General features: G+C 39.8%; 2 protein-coding genes across 2 annotated transcripts; one reads left to right on the plus strand and one right to left on the minus strand.

Moving 5' to 3' along the window:
* The first annotated feature begins 1,415 nt into the window (after window positions 1–1,415).
* Window positions 1,416–7,064, plus strand: psmg2 (proteasome (prosome, macropain) assembly chaperone 2). The gene is made up of 7 exons (XM_085791548.1): window positions 1,416–1,634; window positions 2,300–2,471; window positions 2,817–2,875; window positions 5,139–5,257; window positions 5,352–5,531; window positions 6,392–6,512; window positions 6,682–7,064. Exons 1-7 carry the CDS (start codon window positions 1,578–1,580, stop codon window positions 6,760–6,762), a joined length of 789 nt encoding a protein of 262 aa, XP_085647674.1. The 5' UTR covers window positions 1,416–1,577; the 3' UTR covers window positions 6,763–7,064.
* Window positions 7,065–9,048: 1,984 nt separating this feature from the next.
* Window positions 9,049–21,474, minus strand: ptpn2b (protein tyrosine phosphatase non-receptor type 2b). Its single transcript, XM_085791549.1, has 10 exons — window positions 21,269–21,474; window positions 20,604–20,694; window positions 20,372–20,472; window positions 18,093–18,191; window positions 15,582–15,719; window positions 14,664–14,873; window positions 13,898–14,059; window positions 12,828–13,039; window positions 11,777–11,872; window positions 9,049–9,273 (listed from the first exon to the last, which is right to left on the minus strand). The coding sequence occupies exons 1-10, from the start codon at window positions 21,323–21,325 to the stop codon at window positions 9,252–9,254; spliced, it is 1,188 nt and encodes a 395-aa protein (XP_085647675.1). The 5' UTR covers window positions 21,326–21,474; the 3' UTR covers window positions 9,049–9,251.
* Window positions 21,475–22,131: the final 657 nt, after the last annotated feature.

A 22,131-nucleotide genomic window follows, 5' to 3' on the forward strand; every position in this document is an offset into this window, starting at 1 on the left:
TAAACATTAACACATAGGCGAGTAAAAAAAACACACAAAAAAAACAGTTGTCTACATTAATGTTTCAATCTGCATTTTGTAATAAACAAATTATAAGTATCATTTGATATGACCAAGACACCTTAAAACAAAAACACGGCCGTTTTCATCAATTTACAAGCAAGTGGGCAACACACATACATTGGAGTGAATGAGTTTTCTGGGCGCTTTTGCAATACCCATATCCTGCCACTAGGGGCGCAAAACCCTTACCACGGGAGTCAATGGTGGTGTCGTTACTCTCTTTTCCAGTGCTCTAGCTACTACCAAAGATATACCATCTTTGCTACTACTCCCGCCCAGCTCCCGCCCACCCCAAACGCTTGCAGGGGGGATGAGGCCAGACTCTCCCGAGAAATGAAATGAAATGCATTTCCGCGAGTAGCTGGTTTACGAGGCTAGGAAATTAACAGAAGACGTCCAAACTAAGTTTCTGTTACCAGCGGATCATTTCACAGTAAACACACACAATTCGACGGAAAGGTGCCGCATTGCCTGCTCCCTCCTCGTCGTGACCATAGACTGTAAAAAGAGGTCGTGACTCGCGAAAGTGAAACTTCAGTGTCCTACCATGCTCCTCAAAGTAAAGTGCCAGAGAAGGCGATACAGACCCCCTCAGGCCATGACAGAGGTGTCATTCAACCTGTTCTAAGTCGATGTACCATCACAAAAGTTATGAAAATATTATATGAAGGTTGAAAAGTTCCTTAGTGTTGGTTTAATTTCTGACAGCTGAACATTGCGCAACTTTTAAATATGAGGCTTTATTCAATTAAACTAAATAAAGTAGAGCAACAACAATTGTTTTTATAGGCTATTGGTTTTTTATAGGCTATTGTTTATACTATATAGTCGTAGGCAACTGGACTTTTGTCTGGGAAGCCGTTTCGCCTCTTATCCAAGGGGCTTATATGTGTGTGTGTGTGTGTGTGTGTGTGTGTGTGTGTGTGTGTGTGTGTGTGTGTGTGTGTGTGTGTGTGATTGCAATTATAGAAGGCTGGGTGTGTGCATATGAAATTGGTTACAGTGTGTGTTTTTTTTAGGTGCTGTGGCTACAAGCAAGTCGTCTCATATTGTCTCTGTACAAAGACAACAAAGACATTTTTAAATGTGAAAACAGTGGAGACTTATTCAAGATTTGCGTTTGGGCAACACTGGCATAACAGGCGAAACATCGAAATTAAGCTTCCCCGTCTTTTATTGCGCAGTGTATTTGAGTAATTGTTTGGCTGTTTGTCTACTTGGTTTTGTCTTGTATGTTAAGTGTGTATGTGTATGAGAGTGGACCACTTTTTCGAGTCCATAATAAAGATTATTATTATTATTATAGTCAGGCATCTACAGAGACCAACAAAGCCGGTACGTCATCAGTAGTCGACGGCGACTGGGAGACTCGAAGGTCCTCAACATCATCCCGCATGAAAACAGAAGCGAAACCTTCCCCGGCGATTATAGTTTCTTGTTATTTCTTTGGAAATAAGAGTTTGTGAGTCCCCTCCACGTTTGGCTGCGTGTTTCACCCCCCACCGGACAGCACCATGTTTGTTCCCGCAGGAAACTCGCCGCCCTCTTTCAAAGATTTCACCCTCGTCATGGTGAGTGAAACATCTGGAGGCACAAACTCCTACTGTCACACATCTGGTCCTGTCACCACTGCTTTAATATGCGTTTTTACCACTGGGTGATGTATCAGAGCCGAAACCGGTGTTGAATGGCGGTGGGACATATTTTGATAGTCGTCCTAAAGATGGTAGATGCTTTTGTAATTTGTGCAAGTCATGTCAACATGTCACTGTGATTTCACTGAGCATCCAAATCCTTAACTGAGGATAGTTACTGTCTTGTTGCAATATGCCAGAAGCATGCCCACTCTCATCATCTATTAACTTATATAAGGCTGCAATTTACTGTTATTTTCATTATGGATGATAATTATCTTTACTTTTGTCATTGTTATAAATACCACAGTATAACAACGAGATGAAATTAGAGCAGCACACATACATGCTTAGTGCCACAGAAACAAAATAACTGTGTGTGGTTTATATAACATTATACTGACAAATGGCTGATACAATTTCTGAAACACCCAAATGTATGTCTTCAAATTGCAAGACCTTAAAAATGAAAATAGTAATTTAGGAAAAGTAGAAAATATGTTTCAGATATGATGGACCAGAACCATGATATGTTTTGCATTTGTTCAATTGAAAAAAAGGTCCAGACTTTTATTATTTTATATTGTTTATTCCCCCTCCAGCCAGCTGTGGCTGTTGGTAATGTGGGTCAGCTGGCAGTGGACCTCATCGTGTCGACTCTCAACATGAAACGAATCGGCTACATCCACACAGACTGTCTCATCCCGATGGCTGGCAACAACCCATACGCCACCTCCAGAGAAGACGCTGAGGAGCTGCACACCCCGGCAGAAGGTACCGTCCCTGGGTCATGATGATGGAGGATGAGGATAATTACTTTATTTGTGGCTAGCCTATATGCTTCTTAATGTTTCCAGGTAAAATTGTTGTAATGTTTGATGAATTGTTGCTGCCTCCTGTCAGTCGCCGTGAGTTGAACTGTTTTTATCATGTTGTCAAAATAAGATGACTCCTCAGGCACTTTTTTTTAAAAAGAAAGACTGAATGATGTTTCTTTATTTAGTAGAGACCAGGTGTCATGTCTGGTGCAGTGAAATTTGTACCTTCTGTTAAGTGGAAAGAAATCCAACACACTCCCAAAGTCTAATTCTCAGTCTGTCAACTGTTTCTCACCCACAGTTTATTCAGCAGCAGAACTGAAGCTGGCCGTTCTTCAGATCAGAGCTCCAATTATTCAGGTAAAACCACAGTCTGTTGCATAAAGCATGAGCTCATTCTATGAATCTTTAAATGCGACTAGGAGGAGGAAAAACCTTCGGTCAGAGAGCCGTGTCCTGATGGAGGAGGATAAACAAAAAAGCAAGAAGTCTATGGATATTCTCATTCATCCAGGTCATCGTTCTTTTCTGGGCAAATTGAGTCGTAGGCAACTGGACTTTTGTCTGGGAAGACGTTTCGCCTCTTATCCAAGGGGCTTAGCCTAGCTAGTGCTAGTCTAGCTTAGTCTTAGTCTAGCTAGTGCGGACTAGTGAGACTTGTTGCGTACAAACTGATGAAGCCCCTTGGATAAGAGGCGAAACGTCTTCCCAGACAAATACAAGTCCAGTTGCCTACGACTCAATTTGCCCAGAATAAAAAGCAAGAAGTTGAAAAGCCCCTCTTGAAAAAGCAAAAGAAGTGATGCCTCTTGTTTTTGGAAAAAGACCAATGTGGAACTGGAAAGGAGAAGAGAAGAGGAGGATCAGAGCGATGACGATCTGGTGGTGGAGGAGGGGGCTGCATGTTGTACAGTAGCTTCACCCCCCTCCTCACTCCACTCCACTCCAGTTCCCCTTCCTCTCTCTCTCTCTCTTTTGTGTTTGTCCTACTGGTAATAACCACACTAAATCTACTAAATGCATCTGATGTTTGTTAAGTCTATAAAATAGAGAAGCAAGTGGTTCCTTGGATTTGGCCAAATCCGGCTCATCTGACAAACACAGCAGCTTTTAAAATAACACCAAAGGACTGCTACAGTAGCTGTCTGACGCTGTGCCGGCAATCCCCAGAGCATCAGCACAGTTGCCAAAAAAATCCCTGTGTGTGGCAATGCACACCAAACTATTTTGTTGTTTTCACCTCCTCTTTATTCAAAATGCCTCTGGTCTCCTCTGTTAGTTAATCAGATCAGTGATATGTCAGGGCTCGTGTTGTTTCTGTCACCTCACCACCGCTAAAGGTGAGGACAATCAAAAACTTCCAACAGTTTGTACTAGGGATGTCACGATTATAGATTTTCTTGGTACAATTATTGTCAGAGAAATAATCACGGTATCACTGTTATCACGATTATTATGCATTTATTAATTTCACAACACTATGAATGCATAAAATCAAATATATTCAAGATATAATTATTTACACAAAATATTTGAAGTATCACAAAATATTTGAAGTATCTATTAACATAGGACCAGTTATTAATCCCCCATGGGAAATATTTGAAATAAGGCATTAATTAGGCTATCATCTACAACAAATGTTTAAGTTTATTTTTATTACACATGACATGCTAACATTTTTAGGCCCCGTCCAGACGAATCCGTTTTTTTCGAATCCGGATAAATACTTTATCGGATTGGCCTCGTGTCCACACGAATACGGCGTTTTCAGGGTGTGAAAATGGTATTTTTTGAAAACGGGTCCCAGAGTGGGAAAATTTGAAAACGCCGCCCCAGCGTTTTCGTCTGGACGGCCAATACGGATTTTTTCTGAAACGATGATGTCATGCCCCCCGCCGCTCTACCTGTAACCTGAGACACACACACACACACCGCTGCAGCAGCTGCACACTGACAGTCTATGCACGTAACAACAACAACGGCCGACTAACGTCGCGTCGCTCAGACGCTGCAGCTGAATCACGTCTGTTTAATCATCACTGATCGTAATATTTACTCTGACACGACTCCCTGTCAACATTTAATCCCATGTTTGAGTTTGAATACAGCGGGGAACTTCTTCTATTGAATTACAGTGGGGACTTCCCGTCTTCTTTAGCTGTTTTAAGTGTTTATGTGATGCAGGCAGCGCTACAGCGCCACACACACTCCACACACACTCCACACACACGCCTGCAGTATGTAGGTACTACAGCGTTTTGGGTCGTTTTCAGGTGATCGTGTGGACGCAGATATTTCTGAAAACGATGCCGTGTTTACGGAGATTTTTTTCAAAACGATTAAGAAAAAGATCGGATTCGGTGAAGCCGCGTATTCGTCTGGACGGGGCCTTAAACTCCTACCAATTCAGTGTTACATTAGGTTAAGAGACCAGTATCTGTGCATTTACCTTTACATGGTTCTGACATCATCTTTTTTGGAAAGTGACGGTATTTTGGAATCTTTACAATAAATTAATTGTGGCATTTAATACCGCAATTAATTGTGAAAACAAGTAATCGTGACATCCCTAGTTTCTACAGTTTTTAATCTGTAGCTCTGACGTCTGTTTTCATTGCAGACCAAATCCAAAGCGTTTCGTCAGCTGGTGGTGTCTTGGATCAAAGCCAGTGGCTTCTCCAGGACGGTCATCCTGTCCAGCAGTCACGCCTACCAGAGAGACGACCAGCAGCTGGAAGGGTATTGACAAACTACTTCACGTTTTCTGGGCATTTCTTTGTCTTGGCTGAATACAGGTCAGCTCTAATGACACGTGTGTGTGTGTGCGTTGTAGCACTCCTTTGAGATACCTGGTCACTCCATCCCTGCTGAAGGTGAGTGCAGACGCTTTGAAGGAGCTCGGCTGGAAGGAGATGGAGCGAGTGTCACCTTTCCCAGGACTGACAGACGCCAACAACGAGCCACGCCTCTGCATCCCCGGAGGAGGCATCACCAAAGGACTCTACACGGACAGGTAGAGACGGAGAGCTCCAGCTTCCTGTCGGCAGCTTCATACAGACCTCCGATCATGATTCATCTGAACGAGTAGATTCATTATTTGTCATACAAACAGTTATACGAGTTCAACATGTAGGTCTAGTGGAAAAATGACCCTGAGACTGTGTAATAAACAATTTTAAAAAGGTGACACTATTTATAAAGATAGAGTTGTAGCTTTTTGGCTATAATCCTACTAAATTACAACAGCACATTGAGATGTTTTTGTTTTTTTTGTTTTTTTTTGATAATTCACTCACTAATGCAGCTGTGATGTGGGTGCATGTCATGCAATTTATTTCACATGAAAGTCATATTTGTGGGTATCTCTTTACCACACAGACAATAATAATATAATAATATAATAATAATACATTTTATTTATAGAGCGCTTTTCAGGGAACTCAAAGTCGCTTTACAGACAATAAAAACAGCAGATAATACAAGTAAAATAGAAAAAAAAAAAGAAAACTCATTAAACTATAGAAAACATTTGAATACAGATTAAAACAAATAAGACAATATATCAACTACATGTTAAAAGCAGAGCGGAATAGATGGGTTTGAGTAGTGATGTGGGGTCAGTGGCGTCTCGGATGTGTTTGGGGAGGGAGTCTCAGAGGGTGGGGGGGGCCAGCAACATCCCTAAATGTTTAAAATCTAGCAGATCAGGAAAATCTGATTCTGCTTCCATATGATAGCGATGAAAACAACTGTCCTGCCAAATTATGATTTTAAATCAGCGTTCTTAAATAACACAAACAATAATAAATCATGTTGTGATGCCAGCTTGTCATGTATGTTTGTGTGACCGTGTGTGCTTGATGTTGTGTTTAGTTGTTCGGAGGATCTTCCTCTGGCCGTGCTGCTGCTCTTCTGTTCAGAAGGTGACAACATCCCAGACGCCTTCACCCTCGTCAACCACCTCAACGACTGGCTCCATCTGCTGGAAAAACCTGTGAGTAACAAAAACCAGAGCGAACAAGATGTCCAACAAGCCTGTGCAGCGATGTTGCAAGATATGATTAAGAAATGCTTTTCTGTGTAGCAACAACCTCTGTTTACAACAAACTACAACCTTAATATTTCAAATGTCTAATCAGCAGTTTGTTTTTCTCCTGTTTCAGAGCCAAGAACCAAACAAATGGAAGATCCCAACCTCCTGGAGTCTGCTTTTTGGCAGTGGCATCCCCCCTGCACTATTCTGAAAATCCTCTTTGCTATTTTTACCTTATAAATAATATTTCTCAGACCTTAGAGAACTCTTGACTTGGGTAAAATCTGCTCAGTGAGGAGTTTTTGTGTCTGATACTGGACAGTGTCTGCTGTAAAACATTTAATAATGGTGTTTATCTAGTCGTGGCCAAAAACTCTCTATTTTAATAATCATCTTAAGATGGATAAATATTCAATATGTATAGGACATTTTGGCCCTAACATGCACTTCAACGCAGTTTCCTAATGTTGTAGAGTTTGAATGTTTTTTTTTTTTTTACAATAAAAGACTGTTAAAAGGATCCCAGTGTGAATTTATCTAAAACAACAAAGACTTTGTATTTGTCTTACTGGACTTCGCCTCCACCTACTTAACTGAAAGTGGTTGGCCAGGTGCCATAGTGTGTTCCTGGTAGTCCCTCCTTTCTGTAATTTGATTCCTCCCAACAACTTCGATAGTGGTGACAACAGCTAGACAGCAGCGTGACTCATGGGTTGACCTCGCAGAGCTGTTTGCCAAGTTTGTGGTTTTCCTTTCTATCTGAATGATTGTTTTTGGGTGGGTTCACTGTACACAGGCTGTGGGAAAGGAATGTCCTCAAAACATTTTGAAAAAGGAGTGACAGTGAAAGTTGGCCTCTCAAAAGGAGAACTAGACATGGAACTAGACACATACAGATTAAAATGGAAAACAACACTGACTTAAGATCTATTCAAAAATATTACTAGTCTCAATATATTACTATTGGTATTATATAGTCAAGTCATTGACAAACACTGCTTTGTAGGCATTTTTTTTTTTACCAACTGGGTTGTTTTGGAATAATATTCAAATAATATCCAAATGCTCCACCAGAAAGTAAATAAGGTTATAATATAACCTTATTTACTTTCTGGTGGAGCATTTAACTACAGTTTTTAACTAGATATGGACAGGATGAAAAGATCAATAACTCCAGATTCTTTGTTCATAATTGATTGTTTCTGTTACTGTTACCTCACTTTTATTTATTTATGTAAAAAAAAACATTAGTTAGGAGTCAAACTTACTGCTGCTTGGCTACATTATTAGCCTAACATCAGCTAACACAAAGCATGGCATAAAAAAAAGGAAAATTATTCATCTCTGTCAAAGGATGATTTGCCAAACCATCAATCAATTCACACGTTATGTTTGGTTTGTCAAATTTATCAAAAACTGTAACAACTATGGTGTGGCATGGCAACCGTTAGGTTGCCAAGGAACACAATGGGAATACTAATTGATAAGGTTTGTGCTAAGATAACCAAGCTCACTGGTTATTGCCTTTTATTGTTGTGTCCGTTTAACACACAAACTCCCACACTGTCTTCTCTTTAACTTTAAAAACACTACGCTTCTCCCCATGGCCACATGCAACAGTTATATTCTTTCTTTGTAGTGACATTTTGTGATGGAAAAATTATGACAACTCAAATAACCAGACAATAGTTTACACAGGTTGTTAAGTAAACTAGATGATACCAGTTTTTATTTGTAGATTACACTCTAAGAGAGAAGAACTTAAGACAAATTCATTTCAAAAGGAGAACAAGTCATCAAATCAGTTTTCTACTGTATTCAAATCTGTAACATTGTTGCATGTCTCTCTTTTTTTTTTTTTTTTACAAGCAAAAAATATGTCTTTTTACACACATCTTTTAAAAAGAACACTATGTACATCATGAAAACATCACATGCCACTGAATTTCTCATGTGGGAGGAGGCAGAGCTTTTCTTTGAACCTTCCCCCATCACTGTGAAAAACTTCAAGTAATCTCTTATAAAAAATAGAACATTTTCATGTTTGTCTCTGAAAAAAGGTTTTCTAAAAATACACATATGAACACCATTACAAATTGGCAATGCATAGCCCCTATTTTCAGTCTTAATTTCATAAATGAAAAGAAGCATAACAGAAGGACAAAGCTGTAAATAATATTAGAGCAAAAAGAAGAAAGAAAGAAGATTTCCTGACTCCAGAAGCAGCGCAGGTGGTGGTTGAGATGTGACCACAGGGGTTGGGGGTGTAAAGCGCTGGTGTGTTTTTGTCATCTTAAAATGTGTGCGCTCTTCAAAGAATGTCAAAGTGTCAGCTGTAAACAGTTTAAAGAGGAAGAGGAGACGTGGAAAAGCGGTGATGTGCGGGACAGAGGACGTCGTGGGAGTGAGGTTTTTTATGCAACACGCTTGAGAAAATGAAGGTGTGAGGCGGATGAATAATGCTGTTGGGCTGGGACACAAACAAACAAACACACACACACACACACACACACAAAACAAAACAAAACAAAACATGAAAAAAAGGAGGAGAGCCAGCTGTGGAGGTGAAGGTGAGGAAGAGTGGTTTGGAGTTGAGGAAGAGGAGGAGGACAGAGCTCCTTCAGAGGAGAGAGCTGGAGTTCCCTGCCGATGTTGGCTTTGCTGCCAGAGCTGTAGTCATGTGGCCGTGGGTGGAGGTGGTTAGCAGTCACTGGGTTTCATCCTGTCACAAGACACAAAACATATTTCAAGAGGTTGAACTAAAGACTGCGTTCTACCAGAGTGTCAGTAAAGCTTAAGAGTGATCAAAGGAACTCGTACCACAAAAAAAAGAGAGATCAAATTAGCATCTTCAGCTTGGTTTTCAGTATAAACCTTTACCTGAGAGTGAAAAATCTGAAGTAAAGGTTGTTCAGCTGTTTGCAGGTGCTGTGGGACAACACAGTGTCTCGGATCACTTTGATCAACCCAACATTAGATCAATTATCAATGCAGCGAAAGCAGCCAGTCGTGTTTAATAAGCAACATGTCACACTCTGTTCTGATGTTCCCAGCTGCACATGTACAATTTTCCAAGAAAATTTCCATTTTGTTAGTGCAGAGAATTAGATTTGATTATCTGCAACCAAACAAAGACTGGTGTCGGGATTAGAGCAGAGCTGCAACAGTTAGTCATCTAATCAGCCGGTCGATAAATGGGGAATTATCCAACAAGAGTTTTGATCAGCAACCGGGTAAACTATGAAGTCAAAATGTCAAATATTCTCAAGTCCATTTCCTGTTTTTCTTGTTTGTTATTGATGTAAACTGACTCTGGGGAATGCAACCACTAAGTCGGGAAGTGGTTATGTAGACATCTAAATCCTGGCTGGCTGATGCTGCCAAGCTGTTTGGCTTTCGTTGTGGTGGTCTTCATATTGTACTGCACACTTTTTACGCATTAAAAATTCATATTTTAAATAACCTGAAAAAACACAATTTACAATTTTTACCAGATAATTTATACAGTACCTCACCTCGATGAATATTAGTCTGGTAATCAGTTGGTTGTCAGCAGTGACATTTTTTAAGCAAAAGTACAAAATATTCCCTTGTTTCAATTAATTAAATCTCAGAATTTCCTGTTTTTCTGTGACTTGTGTGATACTACCGGTCATCTTTTTATTTTTAGGTTCTCGACTATTGGCTGGATGTCTCCTTTGGCAGTAGGAAATTGCGTGACAAAAAGTCATTTAGCTTATAATATAATAAATGTACAAGTCAAAGTCCCTCCAGGAACTGACTACGAATCTCTAATGAAACTAAAAACACCCAAAATTCTAGGAACATCGCCGTGCGAAGGATCTGAAAAAAATGAAGGGCCTAACAACGAAACTGTGAACATCAGACCTACCATAAAATAAAAAAGAAAACATAGGAACATGCAACAAACCATAACACACCCCAACTCACTTGGTGGGACAGACTAACAATCTCAACCAAGACAAGAGATTTACTCTAAACTGGTAAAAGACTTACTTTATATCTCTGCCACGAGACCATTTGTGATTCTAAGTTTCTATCCTAACAACACGGCAACAAAATACTTTCTATATGATCAAAGCAGTGGTTGTAATTGGATGTGACTGTGTTTTGTGCTTCCTTACTAACATTTGACAAGTTTGATTCCACGAAATATGAATTTATAATGCAGTATAAATTAACACCTTGCAATATTCCAAGTCACCCTGACAACAATTAACCACAAATATAAACACACACACACACACACACACACACACACACACATACACACAAACACACACACCATGCTAGAGTGCAACCAAAATGAACACACCTCCAAACCACAAGAGCCAAGCGAATCATGAAGAGAAGAACAAAACCCCAAGAGGAACAAAAACACAACAGACACTGAGTACACACCAACACGCGCACACGAACAAACACACACACACACACACAACACACACACACACCTCAATGTACAAGAGTGGGTGTTCTTTTAAAAGCTGTGGGTAAACTTCCTCCTCTAAATGTGCTCCTCATGGTTGTTGTCGCTGTCTCAGAAGGGGGCAGAGATACGCTGCCCCCCACTGGACAGGCCAGCTCTTGTCATGTGCAGCAAATGCAGCCCAAACTGTCCGAGAAGAACCACAACAGCAGAGTGAGATCTCGTCAGTCAGTCAACCGGTGCACTTTTGACCATTTACTGTAACAACACTGACATGTCGCACACAACAAAGGGACGGCTTCTCAGAAATGACTTGGTGAGCCGTTTTTGAAGGTGCACAGTCATCAGAAATAAATGCTTCCTCAGTGTCAGGGTCTGAGCGTCCCGCCTCTATGAGAAACTCGAGGTAAATGTCAGCTTGGAAATAGTGGCTTCATGCTAAGTGAGTGAGAGGAAGAAGTGTTGAGAGAGGGAGAGCGAGAAGAAATAGACAGAAAATGAAGCCTCGGTTGTAGTATTAGGATGCTGATTCATGCTTTGGGAAAGCCTGGATTTCCTCTGTGGGTTTAAGCTGAAAACTGACTCATCTTCCCCAACATCTCTCTTACAAGAAAAGAGTTGTAGGGTGAGTTTATGAGAATAAAATTACAGTGTGTGCTGAATATAAAAATGTGATGGTGCACAACAAATCCTCCTGGAATGCAATATAACAAGATGAGGCTTGGTGAATGAAAAGTTAGTAATAGAGGCCGTTTCAGTCAGAGGATGTCATCACCTTTTTCTCTTCCTCTCTGAGTCATTCGTCCTGGGCTTGCTTTGGGGTGTCTTGGCTGTGCCTGATTTGGAGATACTGTCTTCTCTGCGGCGCTTGCTGAAAGAAAAAACAAACAAAAAGAGACACACACACACACACACACACACAAAGAAAATGGGTCAACAGCTCTATCCAAACAACATACCATAATAAGGGCAATAAGAACACACTTCAGCCATCTTGATGCAGAGGAAGGATAGATGTCAGACAGGGTCTTCATCGGGGGAAGAAAGGGCAAAATGTTTTTTTGTTTTTTTTAATTAAAGGGACTACAAGGAGTTCCGGACAACAGTGTTTTTTCACACTACATTTCCCATGAGCCTCTGCGCTGTGAAACTGTGAAATTCCTGGACCGGCGCAAGACGGACGAAAGCGAAGGCATTTGCCAAGAGCGTTTTCATTAATCAAGAACGAAAGTTGGAGGTTTGAAGACGTCGTAGTTCCGACCATAAACAATGCTAACTAGAGATCCGGCGGCGTTATTCCCGTGACCATAGCAGGGCGGCGTCCAGAAAACCAGGAAATGCTGGGCGAGCCGACCACTAAATAATAATATCAAAATAACTATGAAGACAAAACGATATATTTATTGAAAATGGACCAGTTAACAAGTGTGGGTATCGTAGATTCATCCACATTAATATGAGACTCTTTCATAACCAAAAGCAAACTCCTCAGGGTCTCTTTAACCACTCGTGAAAGATCTCTTATTTAATTTTTTAGCAAGAAGCTGTCAGATTTAAGCTATCAAGATTTTAATTAACCTGAAATGTCTAAATAAATATAAATATAAACATAAGCATGATAACTTGTTATTTTAAGTATCTGTTAAGTTATCTTATTCTACCTGCCCAGGCTCCGTTATCCGTCTAAAACACAAACTGGTTCTAATTTATGATCCTTGGAAAAATTCAGATTTCAAAAACAAACCCTCTCCTCTAATGTTCAGCCAGAAGTCTAGCGGTGGCTGATTATCTGATTATAATTAGTGTACGAGACAAAGTGTACTGACTGTGTTGTGCTGCCGTCCTGTTCCTGTTCCTTGCAGGGCGACTGCGCGGGCACTTTGCCGTCTTGTCTGTAGTCGCCTCCTTCCTCCTGCTGCTGCCCCCCTCGCTGGCCGCCGTTGTATCGTTCTGTTACACACCTGGCCTGAGGCTGAGTGGAGGGGCGAGACTCGGACGTCGGCTCCTGATCTTCCCTCGACAACTCCCGCCACCGGTTCTACATCAGGTCGAGGACGGTAAACAGAGAAAAGAGAACAGACGATAGCTGCTTGATCCAATTGATACATACAACAGGATTTAAGGGAAAATTCAAAAACATTAAAAGCATTTTTTTTTTAATTGCGTAAATGTGATTAAAATGAAGTTACAAACAAGAACTAATAGCTTAATAACGCTAATAATAACTCTCAAGCTTGGTGCACAGAGGTCAATGTGCTGTTCAGCATTCAGTGACTTGCACAAAATACTGAAATTTGATACTTGATTATTGACTTTTGACATTCCTCATAAGCCACGAGAAAATATTGCTCTTTCTCTCTGCTTCTTCTCTTTCTGGGAAGAGAGGAGAAAAAGAGAGAAAATGAAAGAATCACACTTTCACTCTCAGCCTCACTGGTGAGAAGACGGGGCTGTGGTTACATTAGGAGGTGTCAGAAAATAAGAACATTGCAAAACATGAAAGAAAATTACTATGCAGACGAGTGGGTGAAGGAGTTGAGATGAGGTCAATTCTAATCTTGTGGCTTGTCGCTGCAGTCAAATTTCAGCTTTTACAGAAGCATAAATTACCTTTGTTAAAGTGTCTTTTGTATACACTGTGTTTGAACCATATTAATAACCATGTTATATTTACAGCTCCAAAGTTATAAAGTTATAGAGCTGAAAATCTTTCTTGTCATTGAGGCCTTCTGCCTTTATAAGTTGCTCTTTGCACAAACAGCGTATTTGTTCTATGATGCCCAAACCAGAGGATCTTTATTTGTTGCAAAAAGGTACTGCTGAAATAAAGACCGAAAAAAAACAACAACAAAAAAAACGTAGAATTTGTTATGTTGTGTGTGTGTGGTGCAGCTACCTGTACAGAGGAATCTCCCATAATGTACTTGGCTCCTTCAAGGACAGCCATGTAGGAGAAGCGTAGCTGGTCTGGGGTCTGGATCAGGCCCATGCGGAACTTCCTCATGTCCAAAAGAATGTTTTTGATGTCCACTGACGAGGGGTCTTTCCTCTTGTCCATCTGCAGAGGACAGCCGTACAATGCAGCTCAGCAAAGCAAAGCAGGATGGACTCTTTCTTCTCTAAATGTCCGGTGACTAATTTGTTGTTCAGAAGATAAATAAAGGCCTTACACTGTCACACAACCCACCTCAGTCTGTTAGGTATATAAGTATAGTTTTTGGATGAAATGCTGTAACCGATATTTTCAGTACACTTTGTTCTTCAATCTGGTTTATGTAGCTCAACATTACATTTTCATGTGTCTTCTAGCTTAGTGTGGCGACCAAGGGAAATGAGTGTACAGAGGTTAGGTAACATTTCAATAGTTTATGATGTTTTTTATCAGTATTTTTCCCTTTAATCCGACACTTTAAATACTGGTGTCAAAATGGACCAAAATAACAACTGCTTATTCCTTTTAAAATACTCTCATAGGTTTGAAACATTTAAATAGCTATTTCCTTTTTCTATTTTCGTCATCACACACAGTGAATTATTCACCTGTTTCAGGTTAATGTTTAAACAAACAACCTAAAAGCTTCATTAAAGTGGAGCGTTTCACTGTAAAACTTCAGTAAAAGCGTTAAATCAGATCTCATGTGGAACAAAGAAACAGGGCTTACCAGGACCATACACGTGTCGACTAATGAAAAAGTCCCCGAGCGGCCAATCCCAGCGCTGCAGTGGACCACAGCCGGCCCATGGTCGGCACCCAATGCTCTCGATTCTCGCACCTTGAAAAGGAAGTTTAAGAAGGACGCTGGGGACTCTGGGACACCGAAGTCAGGCCATGTGGTGTAATGAAAGTGGTAGATCTCTCTTTTCTCCCCCGTCTGTGAAAAAAGACAATTCATCATTAGCTGCTAGAAAACAATAAATACTTATATTTATTGGCAGTCAGCCAGCCACTGCTGTTATTTTTAGCTCGGTACTGGCCGAGGTCACTGGAGGATATTTCAGAAGTGTTCAACAGTTGGACTATGCAAACATTCACAACAGTTTCAGTTTCACTTCATGCAATAAACAGGCCAGAGATAACTCGTCAAACCTACACAGTGAATGTGTGAACTTCATACTTGTTTGCTGCTTGTTTCATTTTGTGTCAAAAAAGAAATGGTCATTTTGAATTTTACAGAGAAGCAAATGATGAATTTGCAGAAATTTGTGGTATTAGAAGAAGGGTGAAAATCTGGTTGAAGATCAAAAATGCAGTTTGCAGCAGAAACACTGTAGCTTAAACATGTTTTATCTTTCTAAAATACTTAGATCTCTGAGGCATTATCTACACCTCATTTGCATTTTCTCGCCACCTCCACAATTTTGGCTGTGTGGGATTGTGAAAGTTGGGTGAAGAAATGTTTAATGTACCTAAAGTCTGTACAAACAAAAATCCAAGTAGTAAGTTAGGGAAAGCTTTAAGAGGCTTCGGACAACACAGGTCCATGTGAAACGTCTTGCTTTGACACCTCTGAACCATTTCAGTTCTCCTTTGCCTCCTTTCACAGGAAATTCCCCTCAAACAAAATAATCCTCAGGCCTACATTAATATTCTGCAGCTCCAACACTCTGGTGGTGTAGTAAGACTTGGTGTCTTCTGATATCAGCGTGACCAAGAAACGTGTGTCTCTAAACGCCATCTCCCTCTCCTCAGACGTGGGCCAGTACTGGGCACATTTTTCCTGTGACAGAAGAAGAAGAAAAAGAGGAAAATTCTTAGAAAAACCAGAAGAAAATGAATCACCTGACAACTAAATTTAGCTGATTAAAAGCAGATGCAAGCTGAGAGTTCAAGCTGACTGTGTGATGCAGCAGTTGACAAGATATCTAACAAGTCCCGACCAGAGGTTTCAAAACATGAACATTTATTATTTTTGAAAAAGAAAAACTTGGCAAGACTTTATTTGACGCCTATCTCTATAACGCATTACAACCATACTTATAATGAGTTGTAATGCAGTTATAGCACTGTATAACTATAGTTATGAACACTCATAAATGATCATAATGCTTTATAACAATAATCATAACACACTATAAAACATTTTATCATGACTTATAAGGTCAGGTATTAAATATATGTTATAATTGTTAAAGCAGAAGTAAGCGATATAGTCTTAAATAGTTATATCTTCCGACAGCAATCACTTACATAGAGTGTTTGGACCGAAACACGGGTCTGTCAGTCACTCTGCTCTGCTCTGAGCCGAGGAGAAAACTTTTCTTCTATCCTACAAGTTTTATCCAATGAGGAGAGAGAACGGCATGAAGGGCTGTGTGTGCAGCCAAGGGATGCGCGTGAAATGTGGTGACGTAGGGACGAGGACCAATAGATCCATGACGAGGGCGGGGGCTGCTAACTCCGTCGGCTGACAAGAAGTTATGGTGCGTTCAAGGCAACTCGTAACTCGTGTTTTTCCGACCTGTCAAGTCATACCAGTTCGATCTGGTACGAGTTCACGGGTCGGAAAAACACGAGTGGCCGTTATAGTGCACTTTCACAGGCATCAGGTCGGAGAAACGCGAGTTGCGGGTTGCCTGGAACGCTACAAAGTCATAAGTCGTGACTTGAAGCCGTAACTTACGGTTTCAAAAGCCTGCCTGGAACGCAGCATTAGCCAAAACGACCAGATCGCTTACTTCTGCTTTAATAACTTGCTGATAATGCCCACATCGATAATGCATTATAAATATAGTTATGTGTTATAAAAACGTGTATAACCATCATTATAAACACTCATAAATTATTATAAGACTTTACAACAATAAGCATAACACATTATAGAGCATTATAACTCTATTATAATACTTGACCTTATAAGCCATTATAAAATGCTAATGCCTTTTTATTTAATTTCTGAATGTTTATAATGATAGTTATACACGTTTATAAGCCAATTATAACACATTATAACCATATTTATAATGCATTATCGATGTGGGCAAGTTACTAACCATTATAACGTGTTATGATACCTGACCTTATAATTCATGATAAAATGCTTTATAGTGTGTTATGATTATTGTTATAGTATAAAGCATTATTAACATTTATAGTGTTTAGAACTACAGTTATATGGTGCTATAATTGCATTATAACTCATTATAAGTATGGTTACAATGTGTTATAGAGACAGGCGTCAAATAAAACCAAAAACTTAAATTATAAATCAAAGTTACTTCCTTCCTCTTTTTTGACATGTTATAACAATATTTCAACTGTTGCTCTTTTTTTTTTTTGCTCAATAAATAACTTAGATCTGCATTTAAATCAATTAAATCTGATTCAGATCAAATTTAAGATGAGAAGCCAAACTAAATTCCTGAAGTTGCCTTTTACCACTGTGGCCAAATACTGAAGTTATGCCTTCAAACCAACATCTCGCCATTCAGTATTTTCTTTGTAAACAGATAATAACCAGAACTGCTGATTGTAAGTCTATTATATAACCTCCCCTCTGCTGGATTTGAGAGAAGCCCGACCTACATAAAAGATTCTTGTGAAGTTAATAATATTTGGGACTAGGTGCTCTTTATCTCTTTTTTTTCCAAGAAAACAGTCAGTGAATCTCATTATCCAGCGAGATCCACTCCAGCTGCTTTACTGAGAAATGGAGAGGGATCACAGCTGCTCTATGTGACAGAATGAGTGTGTGTGTGTGTGTGTGTGTGTGTGTGTGTGTGTTTTGTCAGCATATTGCAGGATCAATGGAGCTACAGGAGTTAAGAGGTTGAACTGCATCCCAGTTCCTTAAATCTGAGAGCTTGCAGTCAAAACACTGAATTCCAGTTATCCTGCTGACAGACCACACAATGGACCATCCAAACGAAAAAATAATAAAAATATCAAGCAGGATCAAAAAAAAAAAAAGCCACATGAATCATTTCACACAGTCAGCACGCTGAAAAATTTGACATTACATGTGTCTGTTATTTGCCTTTCTGTGGTCTGTTTAGTGTGTCTGTATGTGGGTGTGTACGCCACCAGACAAATGACAGATGTCAACCCAGACAATGAGATGTCTGTGTTTTATCGTGTTTATTGAGCCACTTACTGAGCCTTTCTCTATGACCCTGTTGAGCATGATGACTGCCTTGGTCTTCTGCTCCCAGATCATGAGCCAAAAGTGGCCACAGGTGCTTCTGAGGGGGCCCTGTTGGACGACACACATGAAAGTGAACAAGTCCAGTAGGAGTGCAGTGTTATTTTGAAAAGGAAATGTGTGTGGTCTATCAAGCGTGAGCAATAACCTCATTAGCAGAGGCTGGTATTTATTAATGTGCATCTGGAATCTGCAAAGATTGGTGATAAGATGTTGCCTAAAGGTCAAAGCCAGTGCTAAAGGTTATGATGTGGTTAAGCCGAGAAAACCACTCTGATGATGTTAAATGTCAAAAGGCCTCCAAACAAATGACACAGAAATTTAGAGTAAATACACAAATAGGCATTGCCAATGCTAAGATCCTGTCAGCAAGTCTTTACTTGGTGTGTTTCAGTAACAGGATTAAAACAAATGTACAGTGACACACTGTTTGAGTCACACAGATCAGGACCTAAATTACTGGAAAACTAAAGTAAATGCAGAAAAAAATGTGTATGGTTCCACTTTTAAAGAAAAGCCGTAATACACTGGACAGAAGGAAGCTTTATGGCTTTATACATAACATTTTTCACAGTGTGACAAAAACAAACATGCTAGATAATTCATTTCCAGACTGTCTGCGATCTGATTACTTTGCTATGTGTTAAGAATGGTATCGCCCAGTTTATTTCACAAATGGTTGACATATTTTTGCTTGCTACCAACCCAGACATGCCAGTGCCTAATATCTACTACCATCGCCAACAGATTTATGAAATCTGATGTCTTGTCATGTCGAATTGAACAGTCTCTCTGTGGCTTTGAATTACCAAGACAGTTATTCAGTTCAGCATGCGGTAAGCAACATCATCTGCTGAACAAAAATCAGACCAGTCTGTTATCTACGGTCATGCCAGCAAGAAAAAAAAAAAAAAAAAAAAGTCACGTGGAGAAAGTTGAGTGGTTGTTTGTCCTTTCATTTGCTGAACACATTACAATATTCAAATGTGTTTGAGGCGAAGTTACCGCTGTGTGGGACTAACAAACATTGTTGATGACTTAGACATTATAAATTATTTTAAGAGAACCGGTTACAACCAGCTTTCAAAAAAACCCTACAAAACCTCTGTGGTGATCGTAACATTTCAGCTGTTTCCTTTCTGGGTCAATGTAATGACCTGCAGGTAAAACCAGTAAAGGTGGTTTCTCTGATTTCAGAGCAAAATGCAATCACCTCAGAAACCCTCCTGACAGTTCAACAAGGAAATGTTTTCAGCCCAGCTGCCGATGTGACTGATGGTGTTGTGCGTGCAAACCGATATGAGATAGCAGTTATCTTTACAAAAAAAATGGTAGGCACCTGCAAAAAAAAAGTATGATGCCACAAGCCAACATTATCATCAAGCAGCTGACTGGGGTCGGCCTGCGACCTGGTTTTCTTTGGTCATGGGGTAAAACAGCTGACTGGAAGACGTTTCCAATAAGAGTGGTCCTGAGGCTGATTGCCCCCTGAGGATTTCTTTTTTTTTTGCCATTTGACATCAGTTTAGTGACCTCTGACACACCCTGCACAGCTTCACACTGCAGTTTCACAAGTATATGAAACTGTTTGGAACTGGTACAAAATATAACATATAGTTATTACTTCTAGTAAATAAAGAACTTGAAATAATAATTATTTTCTGTGTTTATTTTCTAATTTCTACATATTTATTCTGTACAAAAAACAAAATAATGATCATTCAACAGAATAATATGAGAGATCATTGCTCTCAGCTCTGAAATTAAATGACGTACTACTAGTACTCGGTAATTGCTTCATATCTCAAAGTAGATAGTATGAGAGTAACCACACACTGATCAGCTCCTCTTTACACAACGTGTGTTAAACCACACTCCACAACATGGCAGAGACTTTACTCATCACGATTCAGCTAAACCAAACAAGCAGTCCTCATCATCAATCACGCTGAGACACAATAAATACATAGTAATTATACATTAACTTAGAACAACAGAACTGGCCTGTCCTGTCCATCTGCTCTGACAGACACCGGTTTTCTTCTACAACTCTTTGTTACAGATTTCATGGTGTGCTGTTCATAAACTATCATCACCATTCATAAACCATTATCAACTATTAGGTAGTTTTTATTCAGTTGGTCCTGTGATCAGGCAGTTGATAGAAAATTAATCTATTAAACTACTTAGGAACTACTTTTTTTAAAAAAATAAAATAGCCCTGGACTTGCCTGAGTCAAGATGTAACTCCTCTGGGCTTCTTCCATCACCACCAGACTTGCATTGATGTAGTCATTTTCTGTGTTTTCCAGCTTCACCCGACTGTGATCGACTGCAGGCAGAGTAAGGAGGGAGAACAAAAATTTTTTTGAGGAAGAGCTGAAATTTTTACAGGAACAGTCTAAGGCTTGGAGAAATGCCACATGTATAAACAGTTTGAACTTTCCACAAATGTTTACTCACATGGACTGACATCTCTGTATCTGTTTCGGTTGCGATTCTCTGGATACTTTGCCACTTTGTAGGCGCACTCGTGGGACTGATTCCTGATTTCCTGAAGAAAACAGAAAGATTGTTTAGATTTTTTTTATTTATCATTATTATTAATAAAGAAGAATACGCCAGATTTTAATGTCAATCGCTGACGGGCTTGATCCAAAGCAGGAAACCCGGTCACATCTCCACAATGTGTCAGTCCACAATAATCACAGTTGTATTAGCACAGTTGAACTGAGCTCTGGACATTGTACAACTAGCGTAAAGATCCTGCTGTGAGGGATACATGTACAAAAACAGAAGAGTATAAATGTCAACGAAGAGTAGAAGAGCTCAATAACTAAGCTAATCAGAGAGAGAGAGAGCTTCAGCCACATGCACAAGCTTATGACACTGACTAAGCTTAGCATTTACGCCGTCATTTCAAAAAAAAGTGCTGCGGCGTCCATTGACAAACTTTACAAAAATCTAAAACGGACATAAAACAAAGTACAAACACAAGCAGCGATGAATAACAGGCTACATGTCGGTCACTTGACGGGCGAGCCGAGCCATTAGCTTGACAAATTAAATGCGCGCTTCAAGTAACTGTCTGTGTGTTAGCTCCGTGCTAGCAATGCTAACAGACTTACTAAGTACAGTTTCTGCCACCGGCCCTCTGTGTCTATGTCTTCAAACTCCTTGTCCATTTTCACTGTGGCAACGCCAGTCTGATCCAAACAAGGTTAGTACAATTAGCTGTCTGACTATCTACCTCATTACTTTATTCAGCCTAGAGAGGCTTTTTTTTTTTGTCAAAGAGTTACCACTTCCCTGCGCTAGCGACCTCTGGCTAATTGTTTGTTCGTTATTATCTCTCCGCTGCAGTTTGACAATCCGAGGAGGTGACGTCTGCGCATGCGCGGACGGTGTTCCCTTCAGGAGCTGTCAAACCAGCCGGAGCAAAGACTTTCAGCGAGCGACAGAGACCAGTCCATCTGAACTGAAGCACTCATTTTATACCTAATGTAGCTACAACATCTCTACTCATGATGTGCAATTTCATATTTATCGTAGTTTGTGTATACTCTGTTGTATTCTTTTAATGTATTTATTCCAACACTTAATATCTAAATATAGGAATTTCCTAGGCTATTTATTGTGTTTGTGTAGCCTGTATTCTGCTGTTTTTTTTTAACCAATTTAATTCCCTTTGAGTGCACCTTACAGCACTTGCTTTTAAAAATTGTCCAGGTGACTGTACAATGACAATAAATCTCTTGAATCTTGAATATACTTTTTTTTTTTTTTTTTTTGAAGGTTGTCATTACACATAAAGATTTGTCATTAGGCCTATTTGACATGTTTTACAGCCTTTTGACCTAGTTGTTCATTAAAAACAAATGTATGAGCCCTTTAACATATTTCTATAGTTTTTGGTAAAATAAATGAGTTCGACTACTTCATTTCTGGCCTCATACATTTGTGATTTACATAGGTTTTTGATAATAGCTAT

The sequence above is a fragment of the Trachurus japonicus genome, chromosome 11 (genome assembly GCF_045865225.1).
Source record: "Trachurus japonicus isolate A0001 chromosome 11, Traja_1.0".
Taxonomy (NCBI): Eukaryota; Metazoa; Chordata; class Actinopteri; order Carangiformes; family Carangidae; genus Trachurus; species Trachurus japonicus.

Coding starts and splice junctions, on each gene's coding strand:
- psmg2 (XM_085791548.1), top strand. CDS start 1,578: ATGTTTGTTCCCGCAGGAAACTCGCCGCCCTCTTTCAAAGATTTCACC. Junction 1,635..2,299: donor AAGATTTCACCCTCGTCATG/GTGAGTGAAACA, acceptor TTCCCCCTCCAG/CCAGCTGTGGCTGTTGGTAA. Junction 2,472..2,816: donor GCTGCACACCCCGGCAGAAG/GTACCGTCCCTG, acceptor TCTCACCCACAG/TTTATTCAGCAGCAGAACTG.
- ptpn2b (XM_085791549.1), bottom strand. CDS start 21,325: ATGGACAAGGAGTTTGAAGACATAGACACAGAGGGCCGGTGGCAGAAA. Junction 20,695..21,268: donor GGTGGCAGAAACTGTACTTA/GTAAGTCTGTTA, acceptor TGTTTTCTTCAG/GAAATCAGGAATCAGTCCCA. Junction 14,874..15,581: donor TGGAGCTGCAGAATATTAAT/GTAGGCCTGAGG, acceptor CTTTTTTCACAG/ACGGGGGAGAAAAGAGAGAT.